Source organism: Budorcas taxicolor, chromosome 12 (assembly GCF_023091745.1).
Source record: "Budorcas taxicolor isolate Tak-1 chromosome 12, Takin1.1, whole genome shotgun sequence".
NCBI classification, from domain to species: Eukaryota; Metazoa; Chordata; class Mammalia; order Artiodactyla; family Bovidae; genus Budorcas; species Budorcas taxicolor.
This window is the reverse complement of record NC_068921.1, coordinates 53719942-53736651: the sequence shown is the minus strand read 5'-3', so window position 1 is coordinate 53736651 and position 16710 is coordinate 53719942. Positions and strand designations below refer to the sequence as shown.

At 38.6% G+C, this 16710-nt stretch overlaps 1 protein-coding gene across 1 annotated transcript in view; it reads left to right on the top strand.

The window, feature by feature from the left end:
• Positions 1-16710, top strand: part of OBI1 (ORC ubiquitin ligase 1) — a 40354-nt gene that overhangs the window by 1823 nt on the left and 21821 nt on the right. Inside the window, exons 2-4 of the mRNA XM_052650318.1 lie at positions 11594-11729; positions 13871-13962; positions 16060-16308. Coding sequence (XP_052506278.1) covers positions 11594-11729; positions 13871-13962; positions 16060-16308 — 477 coding nt within the window. The remainder of the gene's footprint in view (positions 1-11593; positions 11730-13870; positions 13963-16059; positions 16309-16710) is intronic.

Sequence of the window (16710 nt, the reverse complement as noted above, 5' to 3'; positions counted from 1 at the left end):
GTTAATGGTTTGTAAATAGACATTTTCTTATATCTACTGTGGAGACAAAAAGGTGCCATTGGTTGACAGCCCCGAGTACTGTATTTAGACTAAGTTCTAATCCAGGTCTTCCACTTAACTAATTCTATACCAGTTACTTAACTTATACAAATTACTTAACGTCCCTAAGAGCAGTTTCCTTATCTGTACAGTGGGAATGATAATAGTATTAGGGCTTCCCTGGTGGCTCAGACAGTAAAGAATCCACCTGCAATGCGGAAGACCTGGGTTCAATCCCTGAGTTGGAAAGATCCCCTGGAGGAGAGCATAACAACCAGTGTTCTTGCCTGGAGAATCTCCATGGACAGAGGAGCTTGGCAGGCTGCAGTCCATGGCGTCGCAAAGAGTCGGACATGACTGAGTGACTAAGCACATACAAACATAGTGTGAATCTTGACACTTAATCATTTAAGAAATGTTAACCTTTGTTACGGGCACTGAGGCAGACAAACCCTCAAAAATGAGGAAACCAACCTTTTCAGTCACTGCTCCTCCCAATTGCTTCCTGAGGCCAGGACACTCACTTGATGAAGATTTACATTTCCAGAAGAGTAGGACCTGTTGGTTCTGGGAATTTTCACAGTACATCCAGTGATTTTTTGTTGTTGTTGTTGGTGCCATACTCCTGTTGCCTTTTGTGTAGTTAAAGCAAATATGATCTGCTTGTGCTGCTCGGCCTCTCCTCCACACCAGTATTTATGGGGTGCTGGAGACAGCCTTCCATCTCCCTGACACACACATTTCTGGCCACCTCTGGAGTCTGCCTTCAAGCCCTTCCAGGATAGGCCTCATCTTTTGCTATTCTCGCCATTTGTCCCTTACAGAGGTAACAAGTCTTCATTTTTTATTTTTCAACAGAGTCAGGGGCCATTATCTCGAAGAGTTACTGTTAAAAAAAAAAAAAAAGGTGCATATTACTTAAGGAAAATAGGGGTGGGAGAGACTTTGAATTTGAAGAGATAAGATAGTTGCTGCTTGGAATGTGGGTGAAAGTGAAGAATGGTGGGGAGCAGTAGTCCGAGATAGCCCAAATATGTATGTGGTTAATGCTTTGCCTTTTCAATACAAATGTACTTAAAATTGAAAAGTTTAAACATTTTGCATTTGCCACCCCCAACTCTACCTTAGTCTTAAAGGTGGATTTTCTCTGTTCAGTGTTTAGCAACCTTGCCAGTATTGTAAGTAAGAGCTCTGTGTGACCTGGAGAAGTGAAGTACACCCTGTGGGACAATTCATATATAACACTTTCTGGCCTATTCCACTTTAATTTTTTCCTGTGCCTTGGGCTAGTAGGTCAGCAAGCTGAAATGATACAGCCCAGGATATGTTAAGTGACATTTTGGTACTGCTGCCATAATTCTACAGACCAGTTTATCTCTAGATAATTCCAGGCTTTTATCTCTTCAATTAGGATTCAAGCTGTGAAAAGAAATTGTTGCACGTAATAGTTTTATTGACTGACTCTGCATTTTGCCATGAGTGACAGCCCAATGTGGACTGCAGTTGGTTTTAATCAAAGGACAAAGGAGATTCTCAAGGGAAGTGGCAAGCGACTAGACTTCTAATACCCTTTAACATTGATATAGCATATCCAATTATTTCTCATTTGAGTATGAATCCAAATTTGGGTACCACCCTTTAAGATAAATATACATAAACTGAAGTATTTGAAATCATTTGGAAAGGATTTGAAATTGAGATTGGAATATAGATGGAACAGAATAGTGTTGGAGTGAACAGACATGATAGCAACTCATTAAATAATTAAAAGTATTTTCGTTTGGAAGAGAATCAAACTTTGTGTAGCTCTACAATATTAAGATTTATACTTAATATAAATGGAAACTTTCTGGCTGAAATAATCAGAAATGAAATTAGCTTTCTTATGATGTGTCCAGTAGTTGGATAGACTCTCTTCCACTGGGAATACTATGGGAAAGAACCCTTCTTTCAGGGAGGACTTCTTGCTTTGCTTTCTATACATATCATTGATTTAAAAGGTTGAAAAGATAGGGCTAGAGGTAACACCTTAGCAACCTAGCATCCTGACTCTCGGTTGACTAAATTCATTAATCAGTGCTCAATAGGGGCTGTTGATTGGCCAGCGAGCCATCGTTCTCAGTACATTGAGTCCATGTTTGAGTCCTGATTGCCCCTCAGTTCCCAAGAGTGGATTTAAGAACCAGCCTTGTACATAATCATCACAAGAAGTTTGCTTTGAAAAAAAGCCATGTGGAGTATAAGTTTTGCTTTTTTCCCCTTATCTAGATTAAAATAAACTTCAAGAATGCAGACACTTCCAGAAAAGTATAACAATAATGTGTTTTCACATAGAGTATAATAAAAATTAATTCAAAATGTTGATATATTCTAGTAATTTTCAGGTTTGGCATATAATTTACTTCACAAATAAGATTCCAGTTTATCCTTAAAGCCTTCTAGGTAGGGATAAAGGTGGGAGAGGGGAGGTGTATTATCTTTCTTTCAAACCCAGACAGAAGTGGAGACCCAGACCAATAGGCATTAAGTAGTTTAGTTCTCAGGATCACACAGTTTCAAAGTTCTAGTCCTAAATTCTGGCCCAGAGCCAAAGATTTCTTGCAACATAGCAAGAGCAATCCAGGAATTTTGTTTTTAAAAATTGCCAAATTTGTAAGGTTGAGAAGGTAGGCTCTTCCTACAGTCATTTATCCCTCAGCTTTGTTCTTCAGTCTTTCTGTAATAGGTCTCCTCTAGTGAAACCCATGAAGTTTTGATATTGGTGCAAGAGAAGGGAAAAGAAAGGTTAGCTCTAGTCTCTAGTAAAGGTGACTGAGGAGCAGAGAAATTGATTTTAAATGTATTTGCCAGACCAGTTGGTAAAGTATCTACAGTTTTTTCCCTTCCATCACCTCCATTAATACTGTATCTCTTTTCTGCAACCCCTGCTGATCCCAGTGTCTTGATTCTTTCAGGTGTATTTCCTCCATTTCTTACTCCCTGATTATTGTTTACTAAACTTGCACTGAGGAAGAAAGAACTATTTCTTAATTGAAAGAGCACTCAATTTGCATGTTTAATGGTGGTCGAATGCTGGCTCTGCCAGTTAGAACACGTATCATTATTTCCTTGAGTCTCAGTTTCCACTGGCTGCAAATTAATTTGATACTATCAACCCCATTCCATTGTTAGAGAAATTCGTGTACATTTCCCAGACCAGCAGTTCTCAGTAGGATGGAAGTGCATTTTGTTGTGTGGATCACAATAAACTGAGGAAAATTCTGAAAGAGATGAGACTACCAGACCACCTGACCTGCCTTTTGAGAAACCTATATGCAGGTCAGGAACCAACAGTTAGAACTGGACATGGAATAACAGATGGGTTCCAAATAGGAAGAGGAGTACGTCAAGGCTGTATATTGTCACCCTGCTTATTTAACTTACATGGCAGAGTACATCATGAGAAACGCTGGGCTGGAAGAAGCACAAGCTGGAATCAAGATTGCCTGGAGAAGTCTCAGTAACCGTAGATATGCAGATGATACCACCCTTACGGCAGAAAGTGAAGAGGAACTAAAAAGCCTCTTGATGAAAGTGAAAGAGGAGACTGAAAAAGTAGGCTTAAAGCTCAACATTCAGAAAACGAAGATCATGGCATCTGGTCCCATCACTTCATGGGAAATAGATGGGAACACAGTGGGAACAGTGTCAGACTTTATTTTGGGGCTCCAAAATCACTGCAGATGGTGACTGCAGCCATGAAATGAAAAGACGCTTACTCCTTGGAAGGAAAGTTATGACCAACCTAGATAGCATATTCAAAAGCAGAGACATTACTTTGCCAGCAAAGGTCCGTCTAGTCAAGGCTATGGTTTTTCCTGTGGTCATGTATCGATGTGAGAGTTGGACTGTGAAGAAAGCTGAGCGCCGAAGAATTGATGCTTTTGAACTGTGGTGTTGGAGAAGACTCTTGAGAGTCCCTTGGACTGCAAGGAGATCCAACCAGTCCATTCTGAAGGAGATCAGTCCTGGGTGTTCATTGGAAGGACTGATGCTGAGGCTGAAACTCCAGTACTTTGGCCACCTCATGTGAAGAGTTGACTCATTGGAAAAGACCCTGATGCTGGGAGGGATTGGGGGCAGGAGGAGAATGGGACAACAGAGGATGAGATGGCTGGATGGCATCACCAACTCGATGGACGTGAGTTTGAGTGAACTCTGGGAGTTGGTGATGGACAGGGAGGCCTGACGTGCTGCGTTTCATGGGGTCGCAGAGTTGGACACGACTGAGCAACTGAACTGAACTGAACTGAAAGACATTTGTGATTGTCTTCAGAGCGGTGCTACTCACATCTAGTGGACAGAGCCTCAGGATTCTGCTAGCTAAACATTCTATAATACATAGGACAACCGTCTACAACACAAGACTTTTTGTTCCAAAATGTCAGTAGTGCCAAAATTGACAAACCCTGCACTAAACCCCTGTGTAACTCCTGTTAGGGAAGTCTATGGGGTCACACAGAGTTGGACACGACTGAAGTGACTTAGCAGCAGCAGCAGCCAGCAGGATAGATTTTGGACTTCCCCGGTGGCTCAGATAGTGAAGTACCTGCCTGCAGTGCAGAAGGCCTGGATTCAGTCCGTCGGTCGGGAATATCACCTGGAGGAGGGAACAGCAACCCATTCCAGTGTTCTTAGCTGGAGAATCCCATGGACAGGGAGCCTCGTGGACCACAGTCCACGGAATCACAAAGAGCCAGACACAACTGAGTGACTAAGCACAGGATGGATATTAATGGACAGCACTTTTAGGCATGACTCCTTCCAGATATTTGCTTTTTAAGAAAGGGATTTTTGGTAGTAAAGTCTCTCAAAACTGAAACGTCTTCAGATAAAAAACACTACGTAGTAGAATTATATATTATTGGGCTAATATTTCTTTACCTAGGACTGCCTCTTTAGGCCCCTTCCAGTGAGAGAAGAGCCTTCTTTTCACACATTCCTTCATCTTCTCTTTCTCTTCTTCTCCTCACCAGCTTCACTGGCGATTACCCTGGGATACCACTTCAGCATGCTTACTCTAGATGAGTTTGGAATTGTACATGCCACTTATCTTTGCCATTGTTGTCTTGCATGTTTTTTTCATATGAGTGCTTACTATGTTAATGCCACAGATCTCATTTAAGAGTAAATAGGATAAAAAGTCTGATAATATAGGCAAATTATGACTATTTCATATCTTGAGAAGATCTTATTAAAGGAAATTATTTGTGTGTGTGTTTTGCTATTATGTATAGCAGGATCTGAGTAGAGGAGATGGGTGGACAGGAGTTGAGGGAGGGCTACATTCTTTGTATTTTGTTTCTGTAATTTATGGTCAAATAAATAACAAGTAATTTGTTCTAGTAGTTCTTCTCATTTATCAGTTCCTGTTCTGCTAAGTAAATTTAAACCATTGTCTATAAATCTTCATCTGATAAGTACATGGTCCAAAGAAATGAAGCAGTCAGCTGTTTCAAAATCCAACACAATGGTGGTGATAATACCGGGCATTGACAGTGCAAACAATTCTCCTTTGGGTGACATTGCCAGCGGCTTTCAGCTGACAGAGCCAAGTAGTCTGCCTGCGGTTGTTCCTCTGTATCATTTGGCAAATTAAATGGAAAGGTTAAACTTTCACATTTTCAAAATTTGGCAGTGGCTGTTGACCTTTTGCTTCTTGAGATGTTTTTAGGAGCATTATCTCAGCCTTTCATTTTAATACATCAAAATTCACTTATATTAATATTAGAGTGTACATTGTATAAGTTGTTGGTGGTAGATACAAAGATGAGCAGGACAGTGCCCCTGCCCCTAGGGAGCCTAAAATCTAATAGGGAAAGCAGGATATAAACAATTTTCCAAGTCCAGTGAACATTAAATCAGTGCATAAGAAATGCCCTTATGAGAATTCCATAAGGACCCAATTAATTCTAAAAAAGATTAATGAAGGCCTTACAGAAGAGGTAAACTTTGATTTTCATCTCAAAAGATGGGAAGGATTTTGTTTTGATTGGGTAAGTTGCAGGCCAGCAGAACATATCAAGTTAAAAAATGAGAGCCCAGTAAATAATAAGTCTCTGTTCTTCATATTCTTTTTGATGAACATCAGGTGTATATCTGTGTGGTTGAAGTATTGGTTTTGTCCAGTATTGAAATGGATCAAAGGAAATGGCCATTTAAGAAGCAGATTGCATTATTCTTTGGATGCTGTACTCAAAACTGTGAGTAGGGGGAAAAGGTTGTTTTGCAGGAGAGCAGTCCTCCGTATTGTAGCTGGGTGGCTCTGGCATCAGTATGAAAGGTGGACAGGAGTGAACATGTGGCAGCAAGGATGCTTGGAGGAGGACATTGCAGTAGCTGGGGTAAGAGAAGGGGAACCTGAACTCATTGAGTTGAAGATGGAAAAAGAAGGGATAGATGGTAAGTAAAAGAACATTTAGTGGTAGGTTTGCCACATTTCGACCATCTGGGGGTATACTTTTTTCCCCTACATTATACCATCTCTGGAGTCTGGTTGTATTTTATAAGCCGTGGCATCTTACAGGGCTTCCTTTGTGACTCAGCTGGTAAAGACTCCGTCTGTGATGTGGGAGATCTGGGTTTGATCCCTGTGTTGGGAAGATCCCCTGGAGAAGGGAAAGGCTACCCACTCCAGTATCTTATATTTTTCATCCTTTTTTCCTGGTGATACATAAGATATGGATATATCTTAAAATCCCTGGCTTTTTAGACTGATACATGATACCAGAATTTGGTGCCAGATTGGATGGTGAAGATGAGTAAAAAGGGTGAGTCAGAGACAGCTCTGAGTATTCTAGACCAAGGGATGAGGTGGAGACGCCATTAACTTAGCCAAGAGGGAGTACAGGAGCGGGGTGAGTGTGTGGAGGCTGGGCTTGTCTTTGGCCATACTATGGTTGGGGCAGCTTTAAGATCCCTACATGGAGTTGGCTCCTGGGCATGTGAATGTGGTCCTTGTCTCCCTCTCCCCACCCTTTTTTCTTTTCTCTTCCTGTTCTTTCTTTTCTCTTGAGGAATTGCTAAGTGGAAGTCTCTGTGCGTACATCTTTATATTATTAAATCTTAAACAACAGCTGAATGAAAAGTGTACTAGGTTAAACCATATATTTCAGAACGGAAACATGACATTGTTTAACTAACGGGCTAATCCAAAGTCAAGCAGCTCACGATTATACAGAGTGAAGTAAGCCAGAAAGAAAAACACCAATACAGTATACTAACACATATATATGGAATTTAGAAAGATGGCAATGACGACCCTGTATGCAAGACAGGAAAAAAGACACAGCTGTGTATAACGGACTTTTGGACTCAGAGGGAGAGGGAGAGGGTGGGATGATTTGGGAGAATGGCATTCTATCATGTATACTATCATGTAAGAATTGAATCGCCAGTCTATGTCTGACGCAGGATACAGCATGCTTGGGGCTGGTGCATGGGGATGACCCACAGAGATGTTATGGGGAGGGAGGTGGGAGGGGGGTTCATGTTTGGGAACACATGTGAGAATTAAAGATTTTAAAATTTAATAAATAAATAAAAATTAAAAAAAAAAAAAACAAAGTCAAGCAGCTCAATAAGTTGTGGAGCTGGAGTCTGCCCCAGGTTTCTTTTGAAGCCTAAGCTCTGCCAGTTACTGAGATCCAGTTACAGAGGCTTCTCAGGAACTATTACTGTAGAAAAGATGTTAACACTATGTAATACATGAGATTGGAGAACATAGAACTTTGTCAGATAAGATGTCCCAGGACAAAACTTTAGGGAAAGCAGCTGTGCCACCTCCTGTAATTTGATTGTGAACATCTTTCCGCTCCTCTTCTCATCACAGCAACTCCTCCAGTGTTACTTCAGCCTTTTCATGTCATCGTTGCCACTCACAGACTCAACAGTGTTTGACCATCCTGCTCTGTACATGACCCTAGTAAATGTACTTTCTTATCTTTCAAAATAATTGCTTTAATCTATTTTCTCCAGTTGATATTCCTCCCTGCTTCCCACTTGCAGCTGGTAATCTTACCTCCTATTTGATAGACAAAATATGAGTAGTTGGAATATGAGTTCTCTTATCTTTCTATCAACAGATCTTCCATCCTCTGTGTTTGTTCTTATAGCCTTGGTCTTTTCTTCCCTTTTGTTAAGTTGGAAGATAGCTCCTCACTCCATATGAGCCACAATCTCCTTGCTTGTGCTTTGGATCTCATTCCCCTCTTGACTGCTTAGCAACGTTGCTATCTATGGCTCTGATCCTTCCTGTCTTTCTCCATCATTAACTAATACCTGCTTTTTTACTGTACCATTCGCATTATCATTCCTTTCCATGGCCACATGTTGTGCTGTCTGCTTTACAGCAAAACATGAAAGATGACCTGCCTGTAGTCTCTGTCTTCATTTCTTCACTTTTCCTTGTCTTGCACTCTCAAATCAAGTTTCCATCCCCACTAGGCACTGGAAACAGTGCTTGTCAATTAGAGACCACAGTGACTTCCATGCAGTTAAATCCTGTAGTCACTTCTCTGTCCACATCAAATTCAGTCTCTCTTCAACATTTGACATGCCTGACCACTCTTGACAAACTTCCTTGTGTGACACCATGTTCTCCTGTCCTCCAGCACAGGCCCCTCCTCCTCATTTCCCTTTGCCAGTTGCTCCTCCTCTTCTTCTGTGTGCTGGAATATATACTGTTCTGCCCATGCAGGGGATCTTCTCCAGTGCTATGACTTTAAATGCCATCTTTTATGCCAGTGATCCTCAGACCTTGCCTTGTCCATTTAAAAGCCAGGTTGGTATCACAGACTTAACAGACCAAAGCAGAATTCTTGATTTCCACCACGTGTGAGGCCTTCTTTTTTGCAGTGAAAGTTGCTCAGTTGTGTCTTGACTCTTTGCGACCCATGGACTGTAGCCTGCTAGGCTCCTCTGTCCATGGAATTTTCCAGGCCAGAATACTGGTGTGGGTAGCTGTTTCCTTCTCCAGGGGATCTTCCAATCCAGGGATTGAACCCAAGTCTCCCACACTGCAGGTGGATTCTTTACCAGGTGAGCCACCAGGGAAGCCCAAGAATACTGGAGTGGGTAGCCTATCCCTTCTCCAACAGATCTTCCCAATCCAGGAATCAAACCAGGGTCTCCTGCATTACAGATGGATTTTTTACCAGCTGAGCTACCAGGGAAGTTTTTAGTTTGGGGAGATATTTAATCTTTGTTATGAGAGCATTTACTTAGAAAATGCCAATTAGATGTGTGCTTCTAATGAGGGAAGCCTAGATGGAGTGGAAGAGTGTTTTGAATCCTCTTAATATGCACAGTTTTAAGTTTTGACCATTGACTTTCATTCACTTTCAGATGAGTTAATGACTAAAAACAGAAATAAACTCACTGCCCTAAAAGTCCAAGGAGATAACTATTAACCAGCCATCTTAACTGGGGGGTACACATCCTGCCAGGAGCCTTATAGGAACATGGAGTATGTGCTTGTGTTTGTGTGTGTGTATATGCCTGTGTTTGGGGAAGCTACCGGATAGGCAGAGTAGTATCCTCCTGGTACTTCCTTTGACAATTTTTTGTTCTGAAAACATTCCTGACTTACGGATAAGATTAAAACACCCATGAATGTATTATGGTCTGGACTTTAGAAACAGATGAATTTTTAGGAAAAACTAACCTTCAGATAGAGTTCAGGTTTGTCTGCCTCTTGAGACTCTGACCAGGAGTACCTCCCAGATGAGCACTCACTCCTTGTTGTTGTTAGGAACGCTTTGGAAGGAGTGCTGTGCTTCATGGTCTTACTGTGTTTGAAAGTCTGTCTGTCTGTCTGTGTTTTAATCAGCCCTACCAAATCAGTTGAACTCAATGAATTAGAATTGGTATTTCTCCAAGAGGAAGTCTAAAGCTGTGCAGTTATCTTCTCTGTTTAGTTTTCTTCTGTTAGTGCTCATAATCAAGGGAGCATCTGAATGTTTGGAAAGCCAAACTAAACCCAGAGAGCTCTTTGCTCGGAGACTTAAAATGACTGCCTGCCTGGCATGGATCATTGTATATTTGTGATTTCTTTGAGAGTTGGGACCCCTTTCAAATTAGCAAGATACTCAGTATCCTTCTGAAGCAGAGATAGAGCAGCATCGATGTTTGTGAAAAGTGGTTTGTGGTGGTTCTGCCTTTCATTCTCCCTCTACTCATTCCACTTTTCCTTGATCTTCTAGTCCCTACTGCAGAAGGACTCTTACAGTGGTAGTGTTTTTATTATTAGAACTAAATATTGAAAATGGCTATAGAGTATCTTGAGTCCCACGGTAAAAATACTACGTAAATAAAGTGAAACCCTTCAGTGTCCTTTTCTATTTTTTGTTTTATCTTGTTACATTTGTGCTATTTGAAGAATATTCAGTCATTATTCCCTCTGGCAAATTCCCCAATATGTGGAATTTTAAATACTGTCTTAATAGCAATTACTTTATTCAACAAACCTTTATTGAGTACCTGCTGTGTACTAGGCTATCCCTAGGTACCGGAGATTCAAAAGTGAATGAGATGAAGGAAGTTATTGCCCTTCCGGAGTTTCCATTCTAAAAGGGGAGATAAATACAAATTTATAAGAAATATGTAAACAAATGTATAAAGTCAGGTAGAAAACTAAATCAGCTTCTTTCTTCTATTTTCTTTCTGATAAAACAGCTACACACAGCCAAAACAAAACACCTACGTCGTTAACCCTGAGCAAGCCACCTGATCTTTTCACCTTGGTCTCCTTATTTGTAAAGTATATTTACTGTTTACCTTTTGGGATTAGAGAGAGAGGATATGCATGGGAAACTCATTGTAAAATATAAGACAATATAAATGTAAAGTATTTGTACTTGATTACATTGAGTCAAAGATTTATTTATTTGATGTACGTCATTATTTCTGTCAGCATTGTTTGCTATTTAGATTATAAACCACTTGAGTGTATGTCATGTCTTTTAGGGTTGTTTTAACTTTCGTGCCTCTGGTTTTGAGGGCATTCTTGTAAGACGTCAGTGCTAAATTGTTGATTGCTATTGCTCTGTAATATAGTGGAATGAATTGAGGGAAGGATTTCAAGCATCATATGGACGACTAGACTAAATAATCTTCAAGGAATCTTCTAGATCTGACATTTTATAATCCTTGACTAGAATAGTTGAAGAAAAATTGCCCCAGCCTTAATTGAACAAAATGCATTTTCTCTTTGGCAGTAAGTGTGATTTGTAACAAAATAAAACCATTTCTTAATGTATCAAAAGTTTCCATCTCTATGACCAGATATGTAAGCTAGTAACTGTTACACGTGTGTAAGAAACAGCGTGGTAGCGGAAGCAGTGTTTTTATGAATACTAGATATGGCCTCCTAAAGCACCTACTGCCGTGCTCTAGAGCAGCGGTTTGCTCTAAGCTAAACCTGTTGAGATTCTGGTGACGACTGTTGCCCTGTACTAAAAGTAGTGTTTCTTTTTTCAAAGGTACGCCACTAAAAGTAGTGTTTCTTTTTTCAAAGGTACGCCAGCCTGTCATATGCATCAACAACCATGTGTTTTGTTCAGTTTGTATCGACTTGTGGTTGAAGAATAATAGCCAATGTCCAGCCTGCAGAGTCCCCATCACTCCTGAAAATCCTTGCAAAGAAATTATTGGTAAGGGTCTATTGTAAAAACACATAGAAACTGATTTAAAACAGGGTTTAAATAGTGTCTGTTTGGCGGAAGACTGAAATAGACAACTTTGGGTGATGTTATTTCCCAGTATCATACTGGGTGAATTGGTCATTTGGCTTAATATATATAAGTGGAGCAACTGAGGAGCATGAAGCACTGTGAGAAATCACTGAGCCTTCTGGAACTTTGATTCCGGTAGAGACTGTCCATATGGATGAAGTTAAAAAAAAAAAAAAAAAATATATATATATATATATATATATTTGGGTGCACCAGTTCTTAACTGCAGCCAACAGCTTAAAAAGCAGACAAACAAAAAGGCCCACAGAGTTCAAACAAGCTAGTTCAGCTAGAAACATGGAGAAGGGATTCATGAAGCAGTGGCCTCTAAGATTTAAGGATAAATAAATTTTCAGTTGGTAAAGGTGAGAGAGACCATTTCTTACAGAGGGAGCAGCATTCACTGCAGTTGGGAAACAGGAAAGTCTAGCTAGGTCTGACTGTTGAAGTAAGACTGAAAAGGTAAATTAAGACTTTAGCGCAGAGCATCTTGAGTGACAGACTCAATCAGGGAGTTGCTGTATGGGTGAGAAGGGTAAGGTGGGCATGATGGGTTTGAGCAGAGGAATGGCATAATCCAAAGTGTGTACTAGAGATATTACTCAGGTGATGATACATAGTTTGGGCTCCAGGGGAGAAACAGGACATGAGTAGGTCAGACTCTTGCCCAGGTGAGGGAGAATGTGAGTCTGGATTAAGGGTATGAAAAAGAACGTTCAATGCTACAGTCATGTAGGTAAAGTGGGGTTGGGGGCAGGTGGTAGGGGTAAACCTTGAGCTGGAAGATTCTTGGAAAATGAAACATTTAAAGAGCTTTTATAGTGTTATTTCTTTTAGATTGTTAAAGTGATTTTTACTTGTTTCTGCTTTAGGAAAAATTGAAAGTGAATTGATGATAGCATGAATCATAGGGAAAAAACTTTTGTCTTTGTAATAGTCCCAAATTAGGGAAAATGAACTTATATAAAGTTTTTATAATAGAAAGGAAGATATATATGCTAGAATGAAAGAACCACCATTGGAACTTTGAAACTAAGCGATCTGAAAGGGAATCAGAGGTGGCTCCAAGGTTTCTCTCTTGGGTACCTGGGTGAAGTCTTAAAGAGGAATATTTCTGTGCTGTGCTGCAAACTGGAGTGTTAATCTCTCAGCCTCTACTTTTTTATCTGCACTGATCTTTACCAGGAGTCAGGTCTTTCCTTGCGGACTGTGAGCTTTGTTGATTAAAATAATTTAAATGTTTTTTTCCCAGCTTTTTGCATCCCTTCTTTCTTCATTCATTTGTATCTAAGTGATATTTTATAAATTCTCTGAAGTAAAATGGTTCATCCATCCTTGCATCTGGATGGAGTCCTGTGAAAAAGATTTGTAAATGCCTTTGTTATCATGATGCTGAGAAGTACAAAGAAGGTAACCACAGGATAAGTGAAGAGCTCTCAGGAAGAATACATTTTGAGTGTGTATATGTGAGTTATTGTGGGCATACAGTTAATGCTGTGATTTATAATCCATCGTAACTGGGTTGTTAGAGTCAGTGAAAAGACACATTCACCTTTTCAGTTGTGATACTAGTAACTATATATATTTGAATACATTAGTTATAATAATATGTATTATAATATATATCATATGCGACATAGATAATATATTTAATAATTATATATAGATAATATTGATTTATACAACAAATAATATTTTAATTATACAGCTTATTGGTTAGATGTAATCACTGGTTTTATCATTAACAGTTGTCTGGTATTCAAAATTTGCAATAGTTCAAATGAGTTAATAAAATATAGCCTTTGCCTTCATTGAGTTTAATAAGATACACAAGTAAGTAAACATAACATGATATTTTACTGAAGGTATTTCTGATGGTATTACTTACTTATTTTTTCTCAGAATTGAAGTACAGAAAAGGATGGCAACACAAAGTGGATGTAAGAAAAAGGATAGGAATTAAGCTAGAGACTACATAGACCAATAAGGAAAGGGTTCATTTTAATTTTCATTCTACCCAAATCAGAATGAAAGGTTAGATTTTATTTTTGTCCCTATAGGAGGAACGAGTGAAAGTGAACCTATGCTAAGCCATACAGTCAGGAAGCATCTTCGGAAAACCAGACTTGAATTACTCCACAAAGAGTACGAGGTAAATACTAAGTAAAATGTTAAATGATGACAGCATTGAATTCTAGATAAAACTGAGCTATCAGTCTGGACTTCTTAGAGTAAGTATCCAATGGAATCTTACGTTAAATGCCAGTTTAAAAATATCTGATAAATTCTTTTTTCCTTTCCTGTTTCAAATCGGGAAACAGATGGAAACATTTCCTCTTTTTCTTGCTTTTAATTTTAAATTTGTGCTCAACAGAAACTTCATTTTTTAAGTTGCTCCCTCAAGAAGTTGGGAGATAAAGGAAACTCTCAATGTAGGAGTCAGTCTTCCAACGCCATGTGGCATTATGATTGCAAACAAGTACTATAACCTTCATTCTGTTTTTGTTTCTACCTGTAAATTCACTGCTGCTTATAAGTCTGATAAGTTCTGATAAAGAAAATATACTTACGTTAGCTACCGACAAAGAGATTTTGGTTTGAGATATGCTATTGCTTCTTTTTTTTTGCATGTTTTAAAAAACATTTTTAAAATGTTTGTTGAATTTTTAAATGATGTTTTTAAAAAATTATGTATGTTTAAGGTGTACAACATGTTTTGATATACATATACATGGTGAAGTGATGACTTCAGTCAAACTAATTAGCATAGCCATCTCCTCACATAGTTACTGTTTGTGTGTGTGTGTGTGTGGTGAGGGCACCTGAAATCTACTCAGCAGTGTCCAGTAGACGGGACAATATTATGACGTGTAGTCATCATGCTATACCGTAGGTCTCTAGACTGTCTCTAGCTGCAACTCTGTACCCCTTGAACCATCTCCCTGTTTCTCCTGCCTCCCCATTCCTCACCTTCCATGCTTGGTAACCACTGTTTAACTCTGCTTTTATGTGTTTGTGACTCTTTTAGATTCCACATATATGTGAGATCATGCAGTTGTTTTCTGCATGTGATATGACATCCAGGTGATTTGACATAGTGATGGAATTTTTTCTAAATTAGCTTCATGCTAATGGATATATATACTTTTGAATAAACATTAAGTCCAGTTGTCATTTTATATTGACTAAATGGGGGATAATATTGCTCTCTTCCTTTGACACAAAATATCTTGAAATTACACTACATAAATGGAAACCAGTTCAGCTGCTTCCAAAATTTTTTGAAATAAAATAGGGCCTAGATAAATGACTGAATAAATGTTTGTTCATATGTGTTTTCTTGTTTATATTTATTTATTCATTAATTTATTCAAACAAGTAAAGCCCTTTTCTCATTTTATAGTGCCATTTAACTCAAAACATATTGTAATTTAAAATAGTAAATAGTTCTATCTGTGTTAACTCTAAAATGTATTCTTATTTATGTAATGAATATTTGTCACACTTAGATACTAATCAAATTAATGCTTTAGGAGAGTGCTGGCATGTTTAAGTTTATTTTCTGAGAACAGAATTCCTAATAATTTTAGTTTAAGGTGAAATATCCATTATAGATAAATAAATGGTATCACAGAAGAGAGTTCTAGCCCCAAATGTTTCATTGCTGGATTCAAGGATGTTCTACATGGGGAAAACTAATATTTGAAACAGTCACAGCAGTAGTTAAAGAGCTAGAATTCAGAAGAGTTCAAAATTACAGGTATTATTCTAACGTGGAGGGTGAAAGGACATGGTATATAGTTTTACTTCTATATGAAGCAAAAAAGAGACATCAGCCAAAACTACAGATTTCCTTGATCAAAACTGTATTTTTAAATGCCTCTTAGTAAAGGAATTAAACATGCCTCAGAATTTTCTTCTGAAGAATCTACTTCCTTGTTGAATTCATGTGACTTTTCATATTTTCTGAATATTTAAAATGGAATTAAAGATTTGACATTTTCATTTTTTTAATCACGAATGATCATTGAATTAAAAGCAATAGAGATGCCAATTTTTATCAGTCAAAATACATTTTGAGAATTTCAGCTGTATGTAACTTTCTGTCTACAAAGTTATTCTGATGCATAAAGAATCTGTGTATCTACAGGATTTTTAATGTAAATTTTAAAAACATGTTGACTTCACTCTAGCATGTGTATGTGTTTAGTGTCTGTGTCTACCTGATGGCTGTGCAATGTTTTTTCAGGATGAAATAGATTGTCTGCAGAAAGAGGTAGACGAGCTCAAGAGTAAAAACGTCAGCTTGGAGTCACAGATCAAGACTATTCTGGATCCTTTAACCTTGATGCAGGGCAACCAAAATGAAGATAAACTTCCAGTTGCAGATAATCCAAGTAAAATTGACCCAGAAACTGTAGCAGAGTGGAAGAAAAAGCTTAGAACAGCTAATGAAATCTATGAAAAAGTGAAAGATGACGTGGATAAGCTAAAAGAGGTAAGTTGTGGTTGTGTTTAAAATTCCGTAGTATTTTAAGTACCTTCAAAAGAATAAATAGCCATACTATTTTGAGTCATCCTTTAGATGATTTGGGGAGAAAGGACAAATCCCTGGATGAGCATTTAGAAACAATAAGAAAACTTTTTCTCTTTAAATCTTATTAGCTGCCAAGAAATATCAGGTGGTCCTATTTGTGACTGTAATTGGAGACTTTGTAATTGGAGACTTTGTAATTGGAGACTTTGTAGTGCCTCTATATGAGTTTACATCTTCTTGTGAAAGAACGACATCAGTTTAAAGGATGTGTTTCTGTTTCCCCCGCTTTGTGATTTGGCTTCCTTTTTTTTTAAAAGCTTATGTCAGTAACTGCCATGTATGCATAAAGACAGACCTGTCCAT